General features: G+C 39.3%; 1 protein-coding gene across 1 annotated transcript in view; it reads left to right on the forward strand.

Moving 5' to 3' along the window:
• neb (nebulin) overlaps positions 1-26,953 on the forward strand; it is a 269,812-nt gene that overhangs the window by 129,713 nt on the left and 113,146 nt on the right. The window contains exons 77-90 of the mRNA XM_052025719.1: positions 1,180-1,491; positions 2,997-3,200; positions 3,306-3,410; positions 4,962-5,066; positions 13,745-14,056; positions 17,031-17,135; positions 20,959-21,057; positions 21,162-21,263; positions 22,944-23,051; positions 23,559-23,870; positions 25,094-25,198; positions 25,298-25,402; positions 26,485-26,589; positions 26,758-26,865. Coding sequence (XP_051881679.1) covers positions 1,180-1,491; positions 2,997-3,200; positions 3,306-3,410; positions 4,962-5,066; positions 13,745-14,056; positions 17,031-17,135; positions 20,959-21,057; positions 21,162-21,263; positions 22,944-23,051; positions 23,559-23,870; positions 25,094-25,198; positions 25,298-25,402; positions 26,485-26,589; positions 26,758-26,865 — 2,187 coding nt within the window. The remainder of the gene's footprint in view (positions 1-1,179; positions 1,492-2,996; positions 3,201-3,305; positions 3,411-4,961; positions 5,067-13,744; positions 14,057-17,030; positions 17,136-20,958; positions 21,058-21,161; positions 21,264-22,943; positions 23,052-23,558; positions 23,871-25,093; positions 25,199-25,297; positions 25,403-26,484; positions 26,590-26,757; positions 26,866-26,953) is intronic.

The raw sequence follows: 26,953 nt of genomic DNA on the forward strand, positions 1-26,953 counted from the left end.
TCTCTTTTACCTTAATGAAATTCAATAAATATTACTCCGCTGTTTTGGAATTTTATGCCAATTCCTCAAGGTTTTTGTTTAATTTATTACAATCCTCTTCACATTAATGTTCCAGTCACCTTCAACATTGTGTGATCTGCATATTTGGAAACTGTGGTTTTGAATGTAAATTCTAAATTGTTACTATAGGATAGTTGCATTGTTGAAACTGCCAGTCTTCGATAGCCATCTTATCTAATATTACAATTGAAGGTTATTTGATTGGATATAGAAAATCATTTAAAATGTTCGGAGCTACTTTGCTAGTTATATACAGAGCTAACAGCTTGCCTTTATTCTAATCACCATCATGCTGGTGTCAGCAACTGGTTTGAGGTTTCTCCCATTCAAGACTCCTTGTTTGTATTTACAAGGGTATGACCACAAAATGCAGGGAAGTTTTGATTTTGAAGTACTGGTGGCTGTAAGGACATTTAACTTCTCCCCAAAGTTATGCATGTAGTATTTAAGCTGTTAGATTTCCCAAGCCAGAGTTAAATTCTGTAACACCATTAAATAAAAGTCAGTCTCACTAACGTATTTAAGATGCCAACTGACTTCCTGGAAGTAAGTTTGCCTTTCTCCCTTGGTTCTCCTTCTATGATGACAGCAGGTCAGTAGCTTGGAGCCAGCAGGGCAACGCACAAAGAATTTTACCAGATTTAAGCTCCCACCTGCACTCAAATCCACACTCTGACCCAAGAATTTCTCTCCCCAAGGAACAAGGTATTTTTCCATTGAAGTTATGTCAAATGAAATCTGGAGAGTTAGGTCTTACTGATTTATATCATTTTAAAATTGGAAGATCTTGGGTAAAAGTCAGGGAGCCAATGATTATAATTAGAAGGATAAACTTGACAAGACAATCTCTGATTCTGGAGGAGGAAACCTTTGTAATTAAAAGCTGCAAAGCTAGCAATATTGCCTTAAGCTATCCAGTTTTTGAAGTGGAAACAGTTCAGGAAAAGAAATGAATACTTTTGTACTATATTATATCCTTGCCAATTACTCTAAAAATTTAATTTAAAACAGGGTGTCCAATTCAACACAATTGTTCTAACTGTAAGGAGTGACAATAATATTTCTGCTTTAGAATAGAATGAAAATTAAGAATGATGTGATTGTGTTATTTCTCCACAGTACAAATATAAAGAACTATATCGCAATCAGCTTGGGCACCATATTGGATGCCGAGACATATATGATGATCCCAAAATGGTTTGGTGCATGCACGTAGGCAAAATGCAAAGTGATTTGGAGTACAAGAAGGAATTTGAGAAAACCAAGGCCAAGTTCAACATGCCAGTGGACATGCTGGACATCCTGTTGGCCAAGAAATGCCAGACCCTGGTCAGTGACATTGACTACAGGCATTACCTGCACCAATGGACCTGCCTCCCAGATCAGAATGATGTGATCCAGGCAAGGAAGGCCTATGATTTGCAAAGTGATGTGAGTATTAATATATTACCATTCCAGGAAAAAAAAATTAATTACTTAAACCAAATTACATTTTTAGAAGAATAACCTTACGATGATCAGTGAGATATTAGCAGCATTACAAGATTTATATTGGAACCAGAAGGAAAGAATAGAGATTCTGTAATTTAATCATGGGGTAATATGCACAAATGTTTAAGGAACATGTCCAAGAGTTAATTTTGGTAATTAATAAAACTTTCAGAATGAGTAAATAATTGCAGGTGAATGTAAAGTAGTTCTTTTTGGTAGGAAATGTAGTCACATTACTTGGAAGCTGTGTTAGGTAGGTAGAGCTGCAAATAAGTTTTTCATTGCACCTGTGCCTACATCTATTGATGCATGTATTATGGCAATAAACTCAACTTTGACTTTTTGACAATGGGATTTTGGAGTACAAATACATCAATCATTAAAATATGCATGACGAGATAGCACGGCCAGAAAGGACGCCAATAAATGCATGATAATGAGATATTAGCAGCCTTATTTAAATTTCGAACGGAGAGAAGGAAATAAGATTTTAACAGTCATACACATGTTACTACATGGCCAGTGAATTTTTCAGAATGTAACAGAAGTGGGGGTGTAGAGCAAAATGCACTTGAAATTGAATTCAATCAACAACATCAGTGTGCCACCTTGAACTTTATAACAACATTATAAACTAAAATTTGATGTCAAGATGCAGAAGGAGATACTTATAATAGGTGTCAAAAAGCTAGGTTTTAGGAGAGTTTCAATAGAATCTTAAGGAGAGAATCCCAGAATTTGGCCTTGATAGCTGGAGCAAGCCAGCTACTATAACTATGATTGCTGCAGTAAAACAAATGAGGGCTACAACAAGGTCTGTATTGGAGGAGTGTGGAGATCTCAGAGGGCTGTAGTGTTGCAGACAAATGGATTTTCATATTCTTCATTGAATAAATCCAAAATTTACTTACCATTTATCCTGTTTTTAAATCATTACATGTCCTGATTAACACCCAATTTACTCTTTAGACTCAAGAACATAATTTCAAAATACCAAATTTTCTTATGACTTAAAAGGTGGACAATTGGCCCATCAAGTCTATGCTGGTTCATGGAGCATTCCTGTCAGTCTGATTGCCTAACTTATTTCCCTGTAACCTATTCTCTCTCACATACATAATGTTTCCATTTGTGGGGAAGAGTGTAACTGCTGGCCATAAGTAGAGGAGAGGTACCAGGAACTCCATTAGGGATTCAAAAGGAATTATTTTATACAAAATACAGAATTCACTACCACAGGGAGTGGTTAAGGTGTATAGAATCAATACATTTAAGATGAAGCTGGACACTAATATGAGAGAGAAGAGATTAAGGGGATACGCTGTTAGATTTAAATGAAGAAGGACATGAGCAGGCTTGGGTGGAGCATAAGTGCTGTAATATTCTGGTTGGGCTAAGTGACTGTGCTGCATATCAACGTAATCCTCTGTGTGACCTTTCTCTAGTGGCTGTACAAGTCCGATATGGAATGGATCCGTGGTTGCGGATGGATGCCCAATGACTCTCTTGATGTTAAGAAAGTACAAAAAGCCCAGGAGATCCTCAGTGAGCGACTCTACCGTCAACCCCCTGATCGGTTCAAGTTCACCAGCATTGTTGACCTACCCAGTATTGTCTTGGCTAAAACCAACGCGGACCAATTGAGCATCGTAAGAGACTTAAGAATGCCCAATAGCATCATGCTTTCCTCTTGAAATTTTAAATTGATTGGATGTGGAGTTTACTTTGATTCTTTTTTTCTTGAACTATCACAGGCAAAGTACAAAGAAGCATGGGAGAGAGACAAACTTCAGATTCACGTCCTACCTGATACTCCGGAGATATTGTTGGCAAAATCCAATGCTGAAAATATTAGTCAGGTAAGAGTACAATATTAATTCATAGTGAATACAACATAACTTTAACTGAATTTTTAAGAGGTATTTAATTTAGCACTGTGGTTATGTTACTGAATTAGTGATCCAGAAAGAATGGTTCAAATCCCTCCAGGGCAACTGAGGTATTTACATTACATTGGTAAAATAAATTCATTTTCGAAGGTAGTATTAGTACTAGCCACCACGAAATTACCAGATTGCTGGAAAAAGTAGCATTTGGTATATTAATGTTCTTAAAGGAAAAAATCTGCTGCTCTTGCCGAGAAAGGCCAATGTAACCAAAGAACCAAAGCAGTTGGACCAAATCTTTACAATAATTTATAATAAGAATAAATCTGGCATCGGATTTTGACTCAACATAACCTTCTCAACCCTGTTAAATGCTCATTAATATCTAGAGGTATGTGAACAATGGAAGAGTTGTTCAACAGAATAATTACACAACAGCCTGATGTAGAAAGAAAAATAATCTGGAAATACTCAGCATTTTCTGCTTTTATTTTGAGATTTCCAACATCTGAAGTTTTTGTTTTAGACTTTCAACAGCCTGATGTAGTTACACTCACAGAATTATACCAGTCAACAATATCCCAAGAATCTGCCATCGGCAGCAGTGGGGCTGACTGACTCAACAGCGGTGTGGGTCAGGGAGCCTTCTGAGTTAATGCAGTCTCCATGAAGTCTCATGGTATTAGGTCAAAAGTAGGCAAAGAAATGTCCTGCTGCCATCCTCCCTTGGCTGATAAATCATCCATGTTGAATAACACTTGGAAAAGGCAGTGAGTGTGTGGTAAAGACGTGAGCAGGGGACATCAATGCCCATCAGCAGGGAGGCTCTGTAGCACCACTGTAGACTGAGCTGGCAGGGTGCTAAATGAGCTCACTGCCAGACTGATCCAGCAAGAAGTGGCGAGGGAACCAACAAGAAGGAAGAACCTACTTTGCTCATCCACAGCACACTAGCTATGGCGGGTTCTTCCACCCATGAAAGTATAGGCAGAAATAGCCATCACATAGTCCTCATGGAGTAGAGTCTGCTTAGCATATCTCTTTTATTTGTATTGGTATTGGTTTATTATTGTCACTTGTACTGAGGTACAGTGCATCCACAGCAACTTGGCATGGCTTTCTTTACAAACTAAACTTGCAGCCTGTAACATCTGGAAAGACACGGGGTGAAGGGGCACATAAACATTACCACAATTGTTCCCCCATTCCCCCACATCACATGTCATCTTGCCTTTAAAATGTATCCACATGTCTTAATCATTATCGGCTCAAAATCTGAGAGCTTGGTCAAGGATAATTACTGACCATGACAATGTTGTCCATACCTGATGATTTAATTAAAGAAAAACAAAGGGGATTGTACCCCAAAATTCAGATGCAGAATTCAAAGACTGCTAAATATCAATCAGGATAATAGATGTAAAATTGTGACGTACTGCACTGTACCTGGTAATTCAGCATCTTCTTGAAGTTATTCTCCTGCATATAAGATATAAAACGATTGTTTTTTCTGTTCTTTCATAGAAACTTTACAGAGAGGGCTGGGAAAGTGTGAAGAAGTCTACAAATTATCATGCTGATGCTGTATCTATTCAAAGTGCAAAAGCTTCCAGAAACATTGCAAGTGACGTAAGTGTAACACATTTGACTGAATATTGATGATTATGTGGCTGTAGATTATGAATGCACTATTTTGACTGTGCAGAACTTGCAACAGTCACCTCTAATATAAACTTAAGGAGCTGAAACTCACATCAATCATCACAAGATTCTTTTATTAGAATTATATCTTATTTAGGTATTTCTGTTCTGTGTAGTTAATTGTGTTCAAGGGAAGTCTGTGGGAATTGATGGCCTTTTACTTCTCTCCATCAATGCCTTGAGATTTGACTGCATTTGATTTTTTTTTAGTGAAACAGAGGTCTGTTGTAGAAGTTTGTATTAATGATGTTTGACAGCTGTGCTATCAACTGTAAACTGTGTCATAGTAAATTGGGTCAGTATGACTCCAATAATGTTGATAATAGCTGGCTTGAGGCCAATGACTGTACATAAAGTGGAGACAAATTATTCAAGTCCAACCAGTCCATGCTGGTGATTATGCTTTCCAGAAGCTCTCTTGCATCCTTTACATCTAGCCTGATCAACATTGCTTTCTATACCCTTCTCCCCCATAAACTTATCCAGCTCCTTGTTGAATGAAGCTAAGCCAGACTTTTGAAAACTTCTTTTAGTAATAGTGTCCTTATTCATGGTACTCACTAAGAATGGAAGATGCTTATGATTTGATTCTTGTTTTACTTTTACATCTGCTCTACCTTTCAAAGTTTTAAAATTTCTATTAGGTCATTCCTCAGCCTTCCCTAAACCCAATTTATTTATCTTTCCTTCCTTATTGGTACATACTCATATTTCTGATACTATTCTTGTAAATTCTTTTTTCATGCTTTCCTGTACCTCAATATACCTTCATAAGACAGCAAATTGAACCACACACAATACTCCAGGCTCAGTTGATCTATGGCTCAATATAGGTTTAGCATTAATTCCCTAATTCTCAATTCCAATCTGCAAGAAATAAATGCCTCTTAATGGCTTTGTTACTTTTAGTGAATTGTTTATTTCTACAGATAGATCCCTTTGATCTACCATTTACTTTCTTATCGTATACAAGTAATGAGATCTCACCACTTTCCTTACCAAAATACATTAACTCATATATCACTGTTTTTAAAGTTTATGCCAACTCACCTTTCCTTGTAATCTGTTGTAGTCATTTTCAATATTAATATCTCAAAACTGGACAATTTGGTATATTCTACAGATTTGGCAACAATGTTTTTGATTCCCAAGTCTAAATGGTTACTCTAAGGTAAATGCTTTGTTTGAAGCTGCAAATCTTAGACACCATCCCTTGAATATAACATTTGAAGGTTATTAAATCGGATATATGAATATCATTTGAAAGTAACCACACTTCCAAGCTGCTGCGTTTATAGTGTATTAATTACATAGAAAAAATATCCAACCTTTATTTTATTAACACTGTGTTGTTGCCAGCATCCAGCCTGATGCTTCTCCCCTTCTGATTGAGTCTGCAAGGGTATTAATATGGAGTCTAGCAGAGCTCTTTCATGTTCATGAGGATTTGTAGTTTAAGCTTCCACTTGTACCCAAATCTAGACACTCAACCAAGGTTAAAATTCTCTTAAATATAACTGGATAGTGTTCCACAGAAGTCAAGCTAATGTATGGATGTAGAGCTAAGTGTTTCTTTCTTTTTCAATCTTTTTATTCGTTTTCAAATTAATACAGATTAATATATAACATCAATGTTTGTACGTGTAATACAAAGAGATCGGAAGAACAATCATGGCATGGATAGTCATAAAAAACAATAAAGTATATAAAAAAAATCTGTAGATCCAACGATCTCTTAGTGAATGAATATAATATAAAAGAAAGGAAATAAAAAGATTTATTATAAAATAAAAATATAAATAAAATATAAGGCTAAAAGGAAGGAACTTAAGAAAGAGATTAGGAGAGCCAGAAGGGGACATGAGAAGGCCTTGGCGGGCAGGATTAAGGAAAACCCCAAGGCATTCTACAAGTATGTGAAGAGTAAGAGGATGAAATGCGAAAGGATAGGGCCTATCAAGTGCAGCAGTGGGAAAGTGTGTATGGATCCGGAAGAAATAGCGGAGGTACTTAATGAATACTTTACGTCAGTATTCACCACGGAAAAAGATCTGGGGAATTGTAGTGGGGACTTGCAGTGGCCTGAAGAGATTGACCATGTAGATATTAGAAAAGAGGTGGTGCTGAAACTTTTGGAAAGCATCAAGTTAGATAAGTCGCCGGGACTGGATGAGATGTACCCCAGCTTGCTGTGGAAGGCGAGGGAGGAGATTCCAGAACCTCTGACGATGATCTTTGCGTCATCCATGGGGACGGGAGAGGTTCCGGAAGATTGGAGGGTTGCAGATATTGTTCCCTTATTCAAGAAGGGGAGTAGGGATAGCCCAGGAAATTATAGACCAGTGAGTCTTACCTCAGTAAGGTGATGGAGAAGATCCTGAGAGGCAGGATTTATGAACATTTGGAGAGGTATAATATGATTAGGAATAGTCAGCATGGCTTTGTTAAGGGCAGGTCCTGCCTTATGAGCCTGATTGAATTTTTTGAGGACGTGACTAAGCACATCGATGAAGGGAAAGCAGTAGATGTAGTGCATATGGATTTCAGCAAGGCGTTTGATAAGGTACCCCATGTGAGGCTTATGGAGAAGGTGAGGAGACATGGGATCCAAGGGGACATTGCAGTGTGGATCCAGAACTGGCTGGCCCACAGAAGGCAAAGAGTGGTTGTTGAGGGGTCATATTCGGAGTGGAGGTCGGTGACCAGTGATGTACCTCAGGGATCTGTACTGGGACCCTTACTCTTTGTGATTTTTATAAATGGCCTGGATGAGGAAGTGGAGGGGCGGGTTAGTAAGTTTGCGGATGACATGAAGGTTGGTGGTGTTGTGGATAGTTTGGAGGGCTGTCAGAGGTTACAGAGGGATATAGATAGGATGCAGAGTTGGGCTGAGAAGTGGCAGATGCAGTTCAACCCAGATAAGTGTGAAATGGTTCATTTTGGTAGGTCAAATATGTTGGTGGAATATAGTATTAATGGTAGGACTCTTGGCAGTGTGGAGGATCAGAGGGATCTCGGGGTCCGAGTCCATAGGACGCTCAAAGCTGCTGTGCAGGTTGACTCTGTGGTTAAGAAGGCATATGGTGTATTGTCCTTCATCAATCATGGAATTGAATTTAGGAGCTGTGAGGTATTGTTGCAGCTATATAGGTCCCTGGTCAGACCCCACTTGGAGTACTGTGCTCAGTTCTGGTCACCTCACTACAGGAAAGATGTGGAAGCCATAGAGAGGGTGCAGAGGAGATTTACAAGGATGCTGCCTGGGATGCAAAGCATGCCTAATGAAAGCAGGTTGAGGGAACTCGGCCTTTTCTCCTTGGAGAGACAGAGGATGAAGGGGGACCTGATAGAGGTGTACAAGATGATAAGAGGTATTGATAGGGTAGCTAGTCAGAGGCTTTTCCCCAGGGCTGAAATGGTGGCCACAAGAGGACATAGGTTTAAGGTGCTGGGGAGTAGATATAGAGGAGATGTCAAGGGTAAGTTTTCTACTCAGAGTGGTGAGTGCGTGGAATGGGCTGCCGGAAATGGTGGTGGAGGCTGATACGATAGGGTCTTTCAAGAGACTGTTAGATTGGTATATGGAGCTGAGTAAAATAGAGGGCTATGGGTAAGCCTAGTAATTTCTAGGGTAGGGACATGTTCGGCATAGTTTTGTGGGCCGAAGGGCCTGAATTGTGCTGTAATTGTTCTATGTTCTAAATTGTTCTAAAAGAAAGGAAAAAAAATCCCCAAAATAATAAGAAAATTTATAAACAATATATCAAAACAAACTAAAGAAGAAAAAATTCAAAAAAAAACAGAAAAAAAAACTGGACTAAAATTTCTCAGTAGAAACAGAGCAATATTATGTCGTCAACTCCATTCCTCTAAGTTGAAAGGTTATTACAAGGGGATCTACATCATGTGAAAATATTGAATAAATATGGTGGGCCGAAGGGCCTGTATTGTGCCGTATTGTTCTAAATGGACTCCAAACTTCCTCAAATTTAAGCGAAGGATCAACAGTACCACTCCTAATTTTTTTTAAGTTTAGACATGATATAGTTTGAGAGAACCATTGAAAAGTAGTAGGGGGTATTGGATTCTTCCATTTAAGCAAAATGGATCGTTTAGCCATTAGGGTAACAAAGGCAGTCATACTGTTAGCGGAGGCAGATAGATGGCCAGACTCTATCCCTGGTAATTCAAAAATTGCAGTGATAGGATGAGGTTGTAAATCAATCTTCAATGCATTTGAAATAATGTTAAAAATATCTTTCCAATATTTTTCCAAAAGAGGACAGGACCAAAACATACGTGTCCAAGAAGCCACATTCGATTTACATCTGTCACATATTGGATTTATATGTTGATAAAAATGAGCTAGCTTATCTTTTGACATAAAGGTCCTGTGAACTACCTTAAACTGTATCAAAGAATGCCTGGCACACATTGAAGATGTATTAACTAAATGAAGAATTTTCTTCCAAGTCTCTGTAGGTGTAGATGTCTGGAGTTCACTTTCCCATTCATTCTTAATTTTGTCCAGTGGTTCTGAACGAATTTTCATAATTAGATCATAGATTATTGCTATCAAACCCTTCTGACAAGGATTAAAACCGAAAATTTTTTCCCTAATTTCAGTTTTGTAAGTTGTCGGAAAAGAGGGTATAGTAGCTTTTAAAAAGATTCTAATCCGCAGATATCGAAAAAAGTGTGATACTGATTGTGCATCTTATAGACCTATTTCTTTATTAAATGTAGATTCCAAAATATTTTCTAAAATATTGGCCTTTAGATTGGAAATGGTTCTTCCACAAATTATCTCTGAAGACCAGACAGGATTTATTCAGAATTGTTATCTACATTTTAATATTAGGAGATTAATGAATATTATATATATCCCTTCATCCCAAAATCCAGAATGTGTTGTTTCACTAGGTGCTGAAAAGGTGTTTGACAGAGTCAAATGGGAATATCTATTCAGTACACCTCAAAAATTTAATTTTAATCCTAAATTTATATCTGCGATTAAAATGATTTATTATGCACCTATGGCTTCAATACTTACTAATAATCAAAGATTTCCTTTGTTTTAGAGCTAAGTGTTTCTTATTTACATTATTATGTTAAATCATCCCTCCCCACCCACCCATCCCCATCCCTTGGTACTTTCCCCTGCAACTGAAGGAGGTATAATGCCTGTCCTTCACCTTCTCTCTCATCACCATCCAAATAGCCCTTCCAGGTGAGCCAGAGGTTCATATGCACCTCTTCCAACTTGGTCCACTGTATTCTATGCCTGTGATGTGGCCTCCTCCACACTGGTGAATCTGGGCTTCCGTTTTGTGGAGCACCTGAGCACCTGTACTCTGTCCATAATGGCCATCTAAAGCTTCAAGTTGCACGCCATTTTAACTCTCCTTCTCACCCTCAAATCGACCAGCCTGTACTCAGACTTCTCCATTGCTATGGAGAACACACACACACACACACCACTTCTCCCTCTGTTCACCTTTCCCATCCCTTCCCCACAACTGGTTCTATCTGTCCATAGTCTCCTCCCCATCTGTTCCATGTATCACCTACCGCCCTTCATATTGCCATATACTGGCAATCTTTCCTGTTCCCTCTCAGTCCTGATGCAGAGTCTCAACCCGCAATGTTGACTTACAGCTTTTGCCTCCATAGATGCTGCTTGACCCATTAAGTTCTTCCAGTGTTCTGATTGTTGTTTCAAAGTCACAGAGCCCATCATTATAATTGAAATGACAAAAGATCAGACAACACAATCTCTGATTTGACCATAAGACACAGGAGGAGAATTAGGCCATTCAGCCCATCAAGTCTGCTCTGCCATTTGATCATGGTTGATTTATATTTTCCCCCTCAACCCCATTCTCCTGCCTTCTTCCTGTAACATTTGACACCCTTACTAATCAGGAACCTATCAACCTCCACTTGAAATACACCCAATGACTTGGCCTCCACAACTGTCTGTGGCAATGAATTCCACAGATTCACCACCCTCTGGCTTAAGAAATTCCTTGTCATCCCTGGTCTAAAGGGAAGTCCTTCTATTCTGAGGCTGTGCCTTCTGGTCCAAGGCTCTCCACTAGTGGAAACATCCTCTCCACATCCACTCTATCCAGGCCTTTTAATATTTGGTAGGTTTCAATAAGATCCCCCCTCATCCTTCTAAACTCCAGCGAGTACAGGCCCAGAGCCATCAAACACTCCTCACACTTAACCCTCTCATTCCCAGGGTGACAGTAGTGTAGCAGTTAGCTATTATAGCAGCAGTGACCCAGATTCAATTCTGGCCACTGTCTGTAACGAGTTAGTACATTCTCTCTGTGTCTGCATGGGTTTCCTCCCACATTCCAAAGACGTACAGGTTAGGAAGTTGTGGGCATGCTATGTCGGTGCTAGAAGCATGGCAACACTTGCGGGCTGCCCCCAGAACTCTCTACACAAAAGATGCATTTCACTGTGTGTTTCGATGTACATGTGACTAATAAAGATATCTTATCTTAAACCTCCTGTGGACCCTCTCGAACACCAGCACATGCTTCCTTAGATATGGGGCCCAAAACTGCTCACAATACTCCAAATATGGTCTGACCAATGCCTTATAAAGCCTCAGCATTACATCCTTGCTTTTATATTCTAGTCCTTTGGAAATGAAACATTGCATTTGCCTTCCTTACCACTGACTCAGCCTGCAAGTTTACATTTAGAGAATCCTGCACTAGGATTCCCACGTCCCTTTGCATCTCCAATTTCTGAATTCACTCCCCATTTAGAAAATAGCCTACACCTTTATTCCTTCTACCGAAGTGCATGACCATACACTTCCCTACGCTATATTCCATCTGCCACTTCTTTGCCCATTCTCCCAACCAAGTCCTTCTGCAGACTCCCTGCTTCCTCATCACTACCTGCCCCTCCAACTATCTTTGTATCATCTGCAAACTTGGCCACAAAGCCATTAATTCCATCCCCCAGATCATTAACGTATAATGTGAAAAGTAGCGGACCCAACGTTGACCCCTGCGGAACACCACTAGTCTTTGGCAGCCAACCAGAAAAGGTCCCCTTTATTCCCACTCTTTGTCTTCTGCCAGTCAGCCAATCTTCCATCCATGCTAGTACCTTTCCTGTAATACCATGGACTCCTATCTTGTTTAGCACCCTCACCTGTAGCCCCCTGTCAAAGGTTTTCTGAAAATCCAAGTAAAGAACATCCACTGACTCTGCTTTGTCTATTCTGCCTGTTACTTCCTCAAAGAATTCCGACAGATTAGTCAGGCAAGATTGCCCCTTAAGGAAACCATGTTGACTTCGGCCTATTTTATCATGTGCTTCCAAGTACCACAAAACCTCATCCTTAATAATGGATTCTAACATCTTACCAACCATCAAAGTCAGGCTAACTGGCCTATAATTTCCTGTCTTTTGCCTCCTTCCCTTCATAAAGAGTGGAGTGACATTTGCGATTTTCCAGTCCTCCAGAACCATTCCTGAATCTAGTGATTCTTGAAAGATCACTACTAATACCTCCACAATCTCTTCAGCTACCTCTTTCAGAACCCTGGACTGTAGTCCATCTGGTCCAGGTGACTTATTTACCTTCAGACCTTTCAGTTTCCCAAGCACCTTCTCCTAAGTGACTACACTCACTTCTGCCCCCTGACTCTCTCGAATTTCTGGCATGTTGCTGGCGTCTTTCACAGTGAAGACTGACACAAAATACTTATTCAGTTCATCTGCCATGTCTTTGTTCCCCATCATTATCTCTCCAGTGTCATTTTCCAGCGGTCCGATGTCCACTCTTGCCTCTCTACTCTTTATATATCTGAAAAAACTTCTGGTATCCTCTTTTATATTATTGGCTAGCTTACCTCCATATTTCATCTTTTCTCCCTTTATTGCATTTTTAGCTGCACTCTGTTGGTTTGTAAAAGCTTCCCAATCCTCTAGCTTCCCACTAATTTTTGCAATATTGTATGCCCTCTCTTTTGCTTTTATGCTGTCTTTGACTTCCCTTGTCAACCACGGTTTCCTCATCCTCCCTTTAGAATGCTGCTTCTTTTTTGGGATGAACTGATCTTGCATCTTCCGAATTACTCCCAGAAACTCCTGCCATTGCTGCTGTACCGTCATCCCTGCTAGAGTCCCCTTCCAATCAGCTTTGGCCAGCTCCTCTCTCATGCCTCTGTAGTTACCTTTATTCAACTGTAATACCGATGCATCGGATTTTAGCTTCTCCCTCTCAAACTACAGGGTGAATTCTATCATATTATGATCACTGCCTCCTCAGGGTTCTTTTGGCAGGAAACCTTTGTAATTAAAGGCTGCAAAGCCATCCAGTTTTTGAAGTGGAAACAATTCAAAAAAAGAAAGTCAATTCATATGTCTGTATTGATTTAAAAATATCTGTGCATTATGCCCATGTCATTTAACCTAAGAATTTAATTCAAACAGGGTTGAACTAACTTTTCAATTAAACTATAAATTTAAAGTTAATAAGTGAATTACAACTAATAAAGAGTAAGAATAACAGATCTACTTTAGAATAAAATGCTAACTAAGATTGATGTGATTGTGTTATTTATTCACAGTATAAATACAAAGAACTATATCGGAATCAGCTGGGACACCATGTTGGATGCCGAGACATATATGATGATCCCAAAATGGTTTGGTGCATGCACGTAGGCAAAATGCAAAGTGATTTGGAGTACAAGAAGGAATTTGAGAAAACCAAGGCCAAGTTCAACATGCCAGTGGACATGCTGGACATCCTGTTGGCCAAGAAATGCCAGACCCTGGTCAGTGACATTGACTACAGGCATTACCTGCACCAATGGACCTGCCTCCCAGACCAGAATGATGTGATCCAGGCTAAAAAGGCCTATGATTTGCAGAGCGATGTGAGTAAAGTGAAATGTTGGAGTTTACGAAGTCTAAGTCGAGTTTATTGTCATATGCACAGGTACATGCATGCACAGGTGCAGTGAAAATCTTACTTGCAGCAGCATCGCTGGCACATTGCATTATATAAACAGCATTCACAAGAAAAAACATAAATTAAGCATAAATTATACATGAATTTTACAAGAAAGAACACAATTAGAACAAAAAAAACAAGTCCATTTTAGTGCAAATAGATCCAAGTGATCATAGTGTTGGTGAAGAGTAGTGATTAGGATTTTGCAGGTTGGTTCCAGAACTGAATAGTTGAAGGGAAGTAGCTGTTCTTGAACCTGATGGTGTGGGACTTCAGGCCTCCGTACTTCCTGCCCGATGGTAGCTGTGAAAAGATAGCATGGCCCTGATGGTTTGATGATGGATGTTTCCTTCTTGAAGCATTGCCTCCCATAGATACTACCAATGGTGGTGAGGGATGTGCCTGTAATGTATTGGGCAGAGTCCATTACTCTGCAGCTTCTTATGTTCCTGTGCATTTGAATTGCCACACCAGACCATGACACAACCAGTGAGGATACCTTCAACTATACATCTGTAGAAGTTTGTTAGAGTGTTCAGTGAAAAGCCAAACCTCCTTAACCTTTGCAGAAAGTAAAGACACTGACGCGCTTTCGCTCTGATTGCATCTATGTGCTGGGCCCAGGACAGGTCATCTGATATGTTAACACCCAGGAATTTAAAGCTGCTGAGTCTCTCCACCACTGATCCTCCAAGGTAGACTGGGGCATGTTCACCCTCCTTCCCCTTACTGAAGACAACTATCAGCTCTCTAGTTTTGCTGACATTGAGTGAGAGGTTGTTGTTGCAGTACCACTCAACCAGGTGTCCTATCTTGCTCTGGTAAGTTGACTCATCACCACCTGTGATTCATCTAACAACCATCATGTTGTCAGCGAATTTGAAGGTGGCATTGGAGCTGTACTTAACCACGCAATCGTGTGTATAGAGAGTAGAGCAGGGGGTTAAGCACACAGCCTTGAGATGAACCTGTGTTGATGATCAGCGAGGAGGAGATGTTGTTACTAATCCTCACTCACTGACTGAGGTCTGTTGATGAGGAAGTCAAATATCCAGTTGCAGAGAGAGGTACAGAGGCCCAAGCCTTGAAGCTCGATGATGAGTTTTGATGGGATGATTGTGTTGAACGCCGAACTGTAGTCAATGAACAGCAGCCTGACGTATGAGTTCCTGTTGTCCAGATGGCCCAGAGCAGAGTGAAGAGCCAGAGAAATTGAATCTGCTGTTGACCTGTTGTGTTGGTAGGCAAATTGGAGCAGATCCGGGTTATCTCTGAGGCAGGAGTTAGTTTGCGCCACAACCAACCTCGCAAAGCACTTCATTACAGTTGATGTAAACGCTACTGGATGGTAGTCATTGAGGCAGATCAATGGGCTCTCTTGGGCACCGGTACAATGGATGCCTTTTTGAAGCAGGACGAATAAGTCCGTAAATACTCAAGCCAGTTGGTCTGCACAGATCTTTAGACATTTGACATTCCAATTCTTATGACTCATTATTCCGTTCTGAACAATAATATTGTGCACCATAGTAGTAAGTAATCTTGAGATTTCAAATAGAATGCAGCTTTAAAGTATATGTTAGAAAATATTTAATTGTGACAACCAAAGAATGAGGCATTACTGCTTTGTAAAGTTATTTATCTGCCTTTCAGGATGTCTTAAGGTGCTTTAGGTCAGTGAAGTGCTTCCAAAGCAAAGTATTGAATGTGGCTGTCAGTTTGTCCCCAAAGAGCTTCCATAAACAGCATGGTGAAAATCACTGAATACTTTATTTTAAGTCATGTTGAGTGATGGATAAACGTTGGCTCTGTTTCGGAATAGTGCCTCTCACTGAGAGGGCAGATTAACGTATCATCCAACTGTGTTTTTTTATTATTCTTTTTACGGAATGTGAATGTTTCTTAGAGGATCAGCATTTATTGCCAATACCTAATTGAGAAAATAGTATTGTGCCACTTCCTTGCTGCAATACTCCTTATGAAAATATTTTGATTACCTGTAGGGGTTGAATAGGTTTTTTAATTTCAGAGGGCGATTAATAGTCCACTGTATTACTACAAATCTGAAGTTGGATAAGGGCCAGAGTGGGCAACGGTACCAGATGTCCTTTCCTGAACGACTTTGGTGAACCATATGGGATCTTACAATCCAATATTTTGTGGTCACCTTACTTTTAGTTAATGTCAATTTAGTTAATTCACTGGATTTAAATAAACTGACATCAACTGACATAAGGTGACCACAAAATGGGATTTGAACTCATGTCCTCAGCAAGTTAGTTCAGGGTACTGGCCTACTAATCCAGTAACTTAATCACATGTACCTATAAGATCAATTCAAAATTTGGAATCTTAATGTGATTAGCACTCTGTGAACAGGGGAATGTGTTCATTGAGATCACTCAGTATTTCAGAATGCCAGCGTACCAATCATGTCGTTGGATTATAAATTACTCCAACTTTTGTTTACATGATAACATGTTGTTTGCAGTTGGAGAGTTCATTAACTTGAACTGAACTCTCCAAAAGTGGGAGGAAGAAATCTGATCAATAAATAATTTGTTCAAACCTGTTCTGAATGCAAAACTGTATAACCAGAAGTCTAGGAAATAGGATCTATCTAGGCAGATAAGTTTTTTACACAGAGAGTGGTAGGTGCCTGGAATGTGCTGCCGGGGTAGAAGTGGAAGCAGGCAGAATAGTGGCATTTAAGAGGCATTTAGACAGGTGCATGAACACGTAGAGAATGGAGGGATATGGGTCAGATGCAGGCAGATGTGATTGGTTTCATTTGGCATCATGTTCGGCACAGACGTTGTGGGGCCAAATGGCCTGTTCCTGTGCTGTACTGTTCTGTGTTCTATATAACTTAACAATTTATCTTTCACTTGATGCAGGTTAATTACAAATCCGATATGGAGTGGATGCGTGGCATTGGATGGATTCCTACAGATTCCATTGATGTTAAAAAAGTAAAACATGCCCAGGATATTTTAAGTGATGTAAGTATGTGACATCCTTTTCAGCATTTGAGCAGTTGCATCAAATAATGCTCAAAAATTGTCAGTGTAACCATCTTCGGTTTGGTTAAGTCCTAAGTGATAGACAACTGTCCAAGATTCAGATGGAATTTGCACTGATCTTTACTGCATTTGTCCATGATATTGTGTGTTTACAGGCAATCAATGTGCTATTTATATGGCAGAGCAAATTGCAGTGAAACCCTAGAGGTGTGCAAAAAGACTTAGAAATAGTATAACAGAGGAGTTCAAATATCTTAATACAGATTGAGACAGTAATATTATAAAGGGCAGAGAGGGGGAGGAATTTTTGATTATGTTTAAGAAAATTTTCATGGCCATTATGTCTCCCACCCAGTGAAGAAAGGGAATTGCTGGGGAATGAGGTATGCAAAGTGGAGCAATTTAGTGGGTGAACATTTAGGGGGCAGTGATCATAAGGTTTAGAGTAGCCATAAAATTATGTGTATCACTCTGTGGTAGGAATAGTCAATGGGACCAGGGCAGATCTAACCTGAATAGATTGGAATCAAAGATTGACAGGCCAAACTGTAATTAAACAATGAATGGCCTTTAAAGAGATGATAGACTGGGTACTGCATAGGCTAACTTCCAAGAGCAAGAAAGGGAAGGTAATTAAAATGGGTGCTCCCTGGACAACCAAAGAGTTACAGAGTAAAATGAAGCAGAGAAAAGGAAATGCAACAGATTCAGATTAATAACACGAGAACCAGGCTGCAAAGATAAAAGGGGATCCAAAAATTATCCAAGAGCATGTAAACTGTAAATGAGTAGTAGGTAGAGAGATGTGGTCAGTCAGTACCCACAATAAGAGGCATGGAGGCAGAAGGCATGGCCAAGGTTCTGCTTGAGCACTTTCTATTATTCTTTACAAAAGGAGACCATGCTGTTGGAAATTCAGCAATGGAAGATGGAGTTAGGATACCGTATGGGCTAAAAGTCAATTAAATGGAGGTCCTAGAAAGGCTATAATTCAAATGTTTTAACATGTTTTAGTAACAATTGAGTTTTTGATGAGATTAAGAGAAAGTTGCTGGTTGTACTTAAAATGGATAAATCACTCAGTCCGGATGGGATCCATACTAGCTTACTGATGGAAGTAGAGGGCAAAATTGCAGCCGTATTAGCCATAATCTTTCAAATTGCTTTAGATGCTGGGGTGATGCCTGAGGACTACAGAACTGCAAATGTTAACCCCTTATTTGATAAAAGAGACAATGCTGCTGGATAAATCCATCAAATACAGGCTAGTCAATATAAACTCGATGAGGGGCAAATTTCCTGAAATGACAATCATGGACAGAACTAGCAGTTATTTGGACAAATATGGATTGATTGGGAAAACCCAGCATGAACTTGTTGAAGCCATTGTGTTTAATGTGAGTTTGTTGATGACAAAGTCAATGAGGCGAAATGCAGTTGATGTGATAAGTATGAACTTTCAAAGGCATTTGACAAAATACCACATAGCTTGCAATCAAGACTGATGCCCATCCAAAAAGAAGCAGTAACTGCATGGATCTAAAATTGACAATGTGGTAGCAAAGATTTATCGGGAACAGTTGTTTTTCAAATTGAGGAGTGTACAGTCGCTTTCCCCAAGCGTCAGTACTATGATCACAGATGTTTTTGATATAAGTGAAAGACTTGGATTTGGGTTACAAGGCACAATTTCCAAATTTACAGATGACATAAACATGCAAACATAGTGAGCTGTCAGATGAATAATTATAGATTTTAACAAGGTACAGACCAGTAAAATGGGCAAGCACTTGGCAAATAAAATTTAATGAAAAATAACATTAAGTGTTAAATTTGATTGGTGAAGTGAGTAATGAGGACAGGCAATGTTAAAAAAAAGGGGACAATTTTAATAAAGCCACAGGAATAAAGTCCAGGGTAAGAAGCAGAGCAGGTTGAAAAATTCTTTAAATAACGTGGAATATTGGGCTTGATAAAACATCTGTTCAGCCATCATTGGAGAACTGGCCAACTGTGGACACTGAATTTTAGGAAAGATACGAAGGATTCACTGTGGGTGCAGAAGAGAATATACTGGAATAACTCCAGGGCTGGATGAGTTTAGTTATATTGATAGCCTGAAGGAGCTGGGGATTTTGCTCTTTGGAACAGAGGAGGTTGAGAGTGGAATCAGATAGATGTGTCAAACATGAAGGTTCGCAACCGAGTAGACAGGGAAACTGTTCCCATTGGCAATAGGGTCAAAAGGACATGGAATGAAGTTAATTGGCAAAAGATCAAAGTTAATGTCTGGAAAAACTTCTGTGCAGTAAGTACTTGAAATTCAGAATCCAATGAAGGCCAATAAGATCATAGCGTTCTCAAGAGAACAGTATGAGTCCTTTTTAGGAAAGAAATTGCAGGCCTTTTTTTGTTTATAATGAAACTGAAGGAGACCATTCAGCCCATTAGGTCTACACTGCTTCCCATGGAAGCAATCCCATTAGTCCTATTCCCTCTTTCCCTTCCTTGAACCCTTGTAACTTATTCTCTCCCACACACATCCAGTAAGACCCCTTTTGAATTTTTTTACCATTAACCTACACTAAAGGGTAATTTACATTAGCCAATTAACATTACAGCATGTCTTTGGAATGTGGGAGGAAACCAGACCACCTGTAAGAAACCTACACGGTCATGTACGTGCAACTCCACTAGGACAGCACTCGAGGTCAGGACTGAACCCAGGTCACTGGAGTTGTGGGGCAGCAGTAGCCACCGCACTGTTCCAAGGGTGGGGAAGTGGGATTAGCTAAATTTTTCTTATATAGACCCAGCATAGACTCAATTGGCTGAATAGTCTTCTTCTATGCCATAACCTTTATGTGATTCTGTAATTGTTATCCTCACTGTTTGGCCAGTAAACTTACCCCACAGTTTACTTGCACACCTATTGCAGATGCCCCAGATTTGTACTTGGATCCAAATTCATGGAGTGTCATTTGGGCAGATTCTATAATGGGTGACACCACCCAAATGACAAAGGCAAAAGTCAACCATAAATGACATTATGCACTGTAGTACCGAGTGAGAACTCCTCACTAGATTGTAATGGTCATATTTTACTAAACCAGATTCTCTCATCACCTTCTACATGATATGCTGCGCAGCAGGTAGAAGACTGAGGGATGACCTTATTGAGACGTATAAAATCATGAGGGGCATGGATGGGGTGAACGCACACTGTCTTTTTCCCAGGGAAAAGGAATCAAAAACGAGAGGGCATAGGCTTAAGGTGAGAGGGGAAAGATTTAAAGGGGACCTGAGAGGCAACTTCTTCATGCAGAGGGTGGTGCGTATATAGAATGAACTGCCAAAGGAAGTGGTTAAGGCAGGTGTAATAACAACATATACGAGACATTTGGACAGGTACATGGATAGGAAGGGCTTAGATGGATCTGGGCCAAATGTGGGCAAATAGGACTAGCTTAGATGGGTATCATAGTCGGCATGGATGAGTTAGGCCAAAGGGCCTGTTTCTGTGCTGTGCTACTTTAACTACTACACATGTGGATGTTTTAAAATAATGAAAGGAAACAGTTGAAATATATCAGGTGAATAAGTATCCCTGCAGATAACTGAACAAATTTCACAATGAAAGATCTTTTCAACATAGATATGTCCTTGAATCTTATTGTTATTAGAAAATAGGTATTCTAAACATAAAGCAGATTCACTGTATTATACTTGATAGTTTTATATCAACGGAACAAAATATTTCACTTATACTTTCTTTTACTAATCTCTATTCTGTCTTCAACAGAGAAACTATCGGACTAAAGTAGACAGCCTTGCATTTACGCCTGTGACCGACAGAGTTGATTACGTTACAGCTAAACAGAGTGCAGCCATCCTAGACGATGTTAGTATAAGTTCTATCATTTTGGAAACAATATCTTAGAAACTGGAACCATTTGTACTTTTACGCCTAATTATTTCTGGCAAATCTTCCCCTTCACTGCTTAGATAAAATATCGTGAAGAATGGAATGCCTCTAAGACAAACTACACCCTAGTCGATACACCTACTATGGAATCAGCACGAGTTGCTGCTAGAAACATAAGTGAAGTAAGTAACACACAGACATTTCCAAACTTTATTTTGGACCTCATTGTATTTGTCTCTCAATCAATTCATAATCCTCATGTGCATTCCAGTAGGTTTAAGATCATCCACATTGCCTCGCAGGAGTAACTATTAACAATTATATAAAAACTCTTCCAAATCTTCAAAATTTACAGTTTAGAAACTGGTGGAAAATTGCAGGCTATGTAGAAATGCAGAAGAAAGTTGAACTTATGACAAAAGCTGATATTTTTCTCTTGTAATATTTACCCAGCAATTGTGATTTTGATATTAGAAACTAATGAAAACAACCAATCCTATTATTTAGAATTTAAAGCACAGGCCAATGACCTATGGAATTTTTCTTCCATAAGAGTCTCTTCTTAACCTAATTCATGTGACCATATTCTCATTTGGGAAGCACAGTGGTGCAGCTAGCAACCCTGTTCTCTGGTATTGTCTATATGGAGCTTCCATGTTCACCCTGGGTATTCAGGTTTCCTTCCATATCCCATTAATGCATGCACTAGTAGATGAACTGTCTTGGCAATGTTTGTGGTAGAATTGATAGGAATGTGGGGAAAATGGGTAAGAGGAAAAGTTAATGAGGAATGCGTTTCTCCCTTAATAAATGTCCAGCTTGCCTTTAAATATATCAATGCAGTTTTTAAATTCCGTAATTTAATGTTGATCATTCCTTTTGGGGGTATTCAGTGCCAATCACTGCAAAGTCAGCGAGTTTTATGTTCTAAACACCTTTCTGGGAAAAGGAGTTTGTCTTGATTTCCTTAGTGAATTGAGATTTATATTCTTAGTCTCAAACTAACCTCAGCTAGTACTTCATGTTGAAAGCCATGTAGCTGTGATACATTGGATATACTGTATATAAACAGGCTATTCATCCCATCCAGTCCTTACTGACATTTATGCTGCACACCAGCATCCTCCCGTCCTTCCTCATCTAAATCTCTCCATGTAACCTTCTTTTCTCCTTCATCGGCTCATCTAGCCTCCTCTTAAATGCATATATATGTTATTTACCTCAACAACCCCTCTATGGTCTTGATTTCTATATTCACACCACTCTTTGGATAAAGATGTTTCTTTTGTATTGCTTATTGGGTTTCTTATCTTACCTATCTCATTCTGGTGGCCTCAAGTTATGCTCTATCCCATAAATGGAAGCATTCTCTCTGTAGCCACTCTGTCAAAACCTTATGCACTGTATCAGAATCAAAACAAGTTCAAGTCACTTTCTGTTAACTACATCTGAGAAATCATTAGTGGAGCTACATCATTGCACTATTGGTTCTCAAATCAAACACCAACAAGGTAGCCCTTACTTCCCCCAAAAAATATGGCACACATCAAATACATATAATGATGTGAGTGTGAAGGACCATGTGTTTCTTCATGTTTCACCTACTGCATAATAAGAATGATCATTAATGTTGTACATCTATTTTTCATACTGTTTAATAGCCTAATGCCAAATAATTTTAATATATCATATTAATTCATTCCCAATGCCAAATGATGTTGTCAATAACATGTTAAAATCTATCCAATGTCATTTTTCTCTAAAACCAGGATCCCAAGGAGGATCCTGACCAAAGTATTCTACCTTTATATGTTAACTATAGAATCTTTGGTTCAATACTTACATTCTGTTCCCTTCATTAGAAATTGTACAAGGATGGATGGGAGAAGATGAAAGCCATTGGTTACAAAATGCCAGCTGATGCTGTATCAATCCGTCATGCCAAGTCATCACAAGGCATCCAAAGTGAGGTGGGTCTTGGTCAGAACTGTGCAAACAAGTTGATTATACAGATTGTTCAGTCAAAACTCTATAATATATTTTAAAAAGGGGTAATGGTGACCTAACCAACCTAGGTCACTATAGTATGAAAGTTTCAGGCCAGTTTCATAATCTTGTTCCAATAACTGAGCGAGGTGTCCAATGGAATTGTTTTCCTCTGTTAGTAGATTTTACATTGTGAGATAATCCATGCATGAATATTCCCAAAGATGTGCAAGTTAGTGGGTCAATTAGCCTTTATACATTTCCCTTAGTGTGTGGGTGAATGGTAGAAACTGGGGGAGTTGATTGGAATAAATGGAGTTGGTGTAGATATTACTAATAGACCATCAATACCTGCTTCGGGAATATTAGATAGCTGTTTTTCATGATTATTCATTATGTTGTAAAGGTATAATAAAGTAAAGGCTTCCTCTATTTCTACATTTGTTTTATCACTCTAAGTTAACTTCATATTTATCATTATTTTTTTCTAGCTGAAATATAAAGCTGAATACGTCAAACAGCTTGGGCACCTTATTGGATGCCATAGCGTCAATGATGACCCCAAAATGCTTTGGTGTATGCATGTAGGCAAAATGCATAGTGACCTGGAGTACAAGAAGGAATTTGAGAAAATCAAAGCCAAGATCACCATCCCAGTTGACATGTTGGACATCCTGATGGCCAAAAAATGCCAGACACAAGTCAGTGAAGTTGACTACAGGCACTACCTGCATGAGTGGACTTGTCTTCCAGACCAGAATGATGTGATCCAGGCACGGAAGGCCTATGATTTGCAGAGTGATGTGAGTATTAGTAAACTTTTGTTTAGTTTTCCACCACACTGCACCCCTTCATTGCCATGCTGAAGATATTGATTCACACTGGACAACTATATTTCTCTCTGACACTTTCTCCATGAGCATCTTTACAGCAGTTGTTAATTCTTGATTTTCAGCTGCTATTTGGCATGTTAGTAGTATGTTCACAAAAAAAGATGACACAGACTAGCATCCCTTGCCATCTTTCTTTCATTATCAGTTGTTGTCCCAGTAATTTAATGGCCAAACTGAGAATTAGCTGAAAAAAGAGGTCAAGACTGGAGCACAACCATAAAATTATCAGAACATACAAGGAGGCCATTTGGCCCATGGAGTCTATCAAGCAAGCTTGTTGTCTCATTCGTTCCCTCTTCCCCGCAATCCAAAAAAGTATCTTCCTTCAAGTACTTATCCAATTCCCTCTTGAAAGCCTGATTGACTATCTGGTGTTACACTGGCGCGTCTAATACAGTTGCAGTACACAGTACTCTAGAAGACAGCTCTAGTGACTCTGGTTGAATATTGACATCTGGTGCTGTTTGTGTGGAGTTTGCATGTTTTCCCACTGACTGCAGAGGTTTCCTCCCACATTGCAAAGATGGGTGGGTTGGTAGGTTAACTGGACACTGTAAATTTCTCCTAGTGTGTAGGTAACTGATAGAATCGAGAGGATTAATGGGTATGTGGGAGAATAAACTGGGATTAGTGTAAAAGTGTCGTTGATAGTCATCGTGGTCTCATTGGCCCAAAGGACCTGTTTCCATCTCTGTTCTGTCTGACCACATGGCTTTCCCCAGGTCTTCCTCCTGTACCTCGAATATTTGCAGGTTGGTACATTAATTGGTTGTTGTAAATTGCCCCTAGTATGTAGGTTTGGGGCATGTTGTTGGAATGTGGGGAAAATAAAATGGGATTAGTATAAGATTTATATAACTAGGTGCTTGATGATTGTGGACTCAGTGGACCAAGGACTTGTTTCTGTGCTATGATTCTGTTTCCATCAATCTTACAGTCAGACAGTTTAAGATCATAATTATTCCCTGCATTAAAAAAAAGTTTTTCTTCATATTCCTCTTGTACCTTCAACCCAAATTTCAAATTCACTATAGATACAAATCTGAAATTAGATTTGATGCCCAATGTGTCCCAAATTACTTGGGATTTATAAATTCACCACTGTACTCAGAGAACATTCCTATTTTTTGCAGTTCTTGTACAAGTCGGATCTTGAATGGGTACGTGGTTGTGGCTGGATTCCGCTGGATTCAGTAGATCATCAAAAGGTGAAAAGAGCACAGGAGATATTGAGTGATGTAAGTACTGCCACACTGTATGTTTTGTTGAAAAAATTTCTCATATAATTCCCTTTGAATAATGTGCTTGGTATCACTTGCCTTTATCTCCTTTTTCAGAAAATATATAAAGAAAATGCTATTGCCAACTTTGCCAAGTTTACTCCAATTACTGATCCCCCAGAAGTGATTCAAGCTAAGATAAACACCCATAATACGAGCGATGTAAGTATCTCTTAGCATTTTATAATAAATACACTTTGCATTTGAAAATCATGCTTCAGGAGGGCAGCCCTACATTGCAGGAACAGGGATATCAACAGTGTGAGACAAACTCGGTGCAACAGTTTGTCTTTCTCTGCCCACTGATTTTACAATTAAAATGGCATTTCATCTTCATGATGAATAATTTCAAAACTCTGAAATGTTACTGTGTTTTATAGGATAAATTACTGAGATATGCTGCTTTTTGAACAAGGTAGTTAAGCATTTGGAAGGGAAATCAGGAAGCAATTTTTCCACATAAAGGGCAGTAAAGATATAGCATTCCCTTTTCCAAAGATCTATGGATGCTGCAACAGTGAGAGTTCTCAAGAATGGAATATATAGACTTTTTTTTGGGTGAAGTGCATAACAAGGCAAAGGTGCAGAATTGAGAGCAGACCAAAGCAGCTGTCTCCAAACTTCACACTCCCCTCTCTCCACCTTGCTCCATCTGCCTCTCATTTATTTTCCTCTCTCTTTGACTGCCCCCCTCTATCATTTACCTGATACTGTCCCCTGATCTCCTCCCCAACCTGGCACAACCTGCCCTGTCACTTTACATCTCTCCTCTGTCCACCAATCACCCTGGACTCCTGTCTCACCACTCCCCTTTATACTGGCCATCTTGTCTCTCCACTCTCAGGCCTGATGCAGAGTTTCAACCTGAAATGTTACCAACTCCTTTCCTCTCACAGATACTGCTCGATCCACTGAATCAGATCAGCCATAATCTCGTTGTGTGGTCGAGCAGACTTGAAGGGCTGAATGGTCTGGTCTGATTCATATGTTCCCATGACTGTTTACCAGTCTTTGAAAGTGATTGGGAGTCATTTGCAAACATCAGTAGGATATTGCATATATGTTACCAATGATGATCTCACATGCAGTTAGCTTTTGCACCCCAAGCCACTGATTCCATTTATTAGAGTTTGTTTTACTGTTGTTGTCTGCTGTTTCTCATGTTTGTTCCCATGTTTTTAAATGTTAGATCTGCTGTGTTAATAACTTAATTCTAAGAAACTCATTGATCTTATTTTAATTAGTTGAAATACAAGGAGACATTTAACCTTGAGAAAGGCAAGTATATCGGTTTCACTGACACACCTCAACTGGAACTTTCAAGGGAAATGGCAAAGCATGTTAGTCAGGTGAGTTTTTATTTATAATAATTGCAGAACATCCTTGTTGCTTTATAATATTATACACAATTAGTCTTATTTGGTACCTGTGTTAAAAAATGTACACTAAATATCTTTTCATTGTCATTGGTTTAAACTTTGCATCGTGCCATAATACATGTGGTTTACGCCCTACAGAAATGTTATAAGGATGCATGGGAGAGCAGCAAAGCTTTAGGATACAACCTGCCTCCAGACTATCTTCCTTTGGTTGTTGCAAAACACGCTGAAAATGTGAGCAGCAATGTAAGTAGAAACTGATTCCTTTTTTGTATTTGTTTTTAGCATTCACTCAAAATCTTCATTAACTATTTTAAGCATGGATTTGATTCTC

The sequence above is a fragment of the Pristis pectinata genome, chromosome 1 (genome assembly GCF_009764475.1).
Source record: "Pristis pectinata isolate sPriPec2 chromosome 1, sPriPec2.1.pri, whole genome shotgun sequence".
NCBI lineage: Eukaryota > Metazoa > Chordata > Chondrichthyes > Rhinopristiformes > Pristidae > Pristis > Pristis pectinata.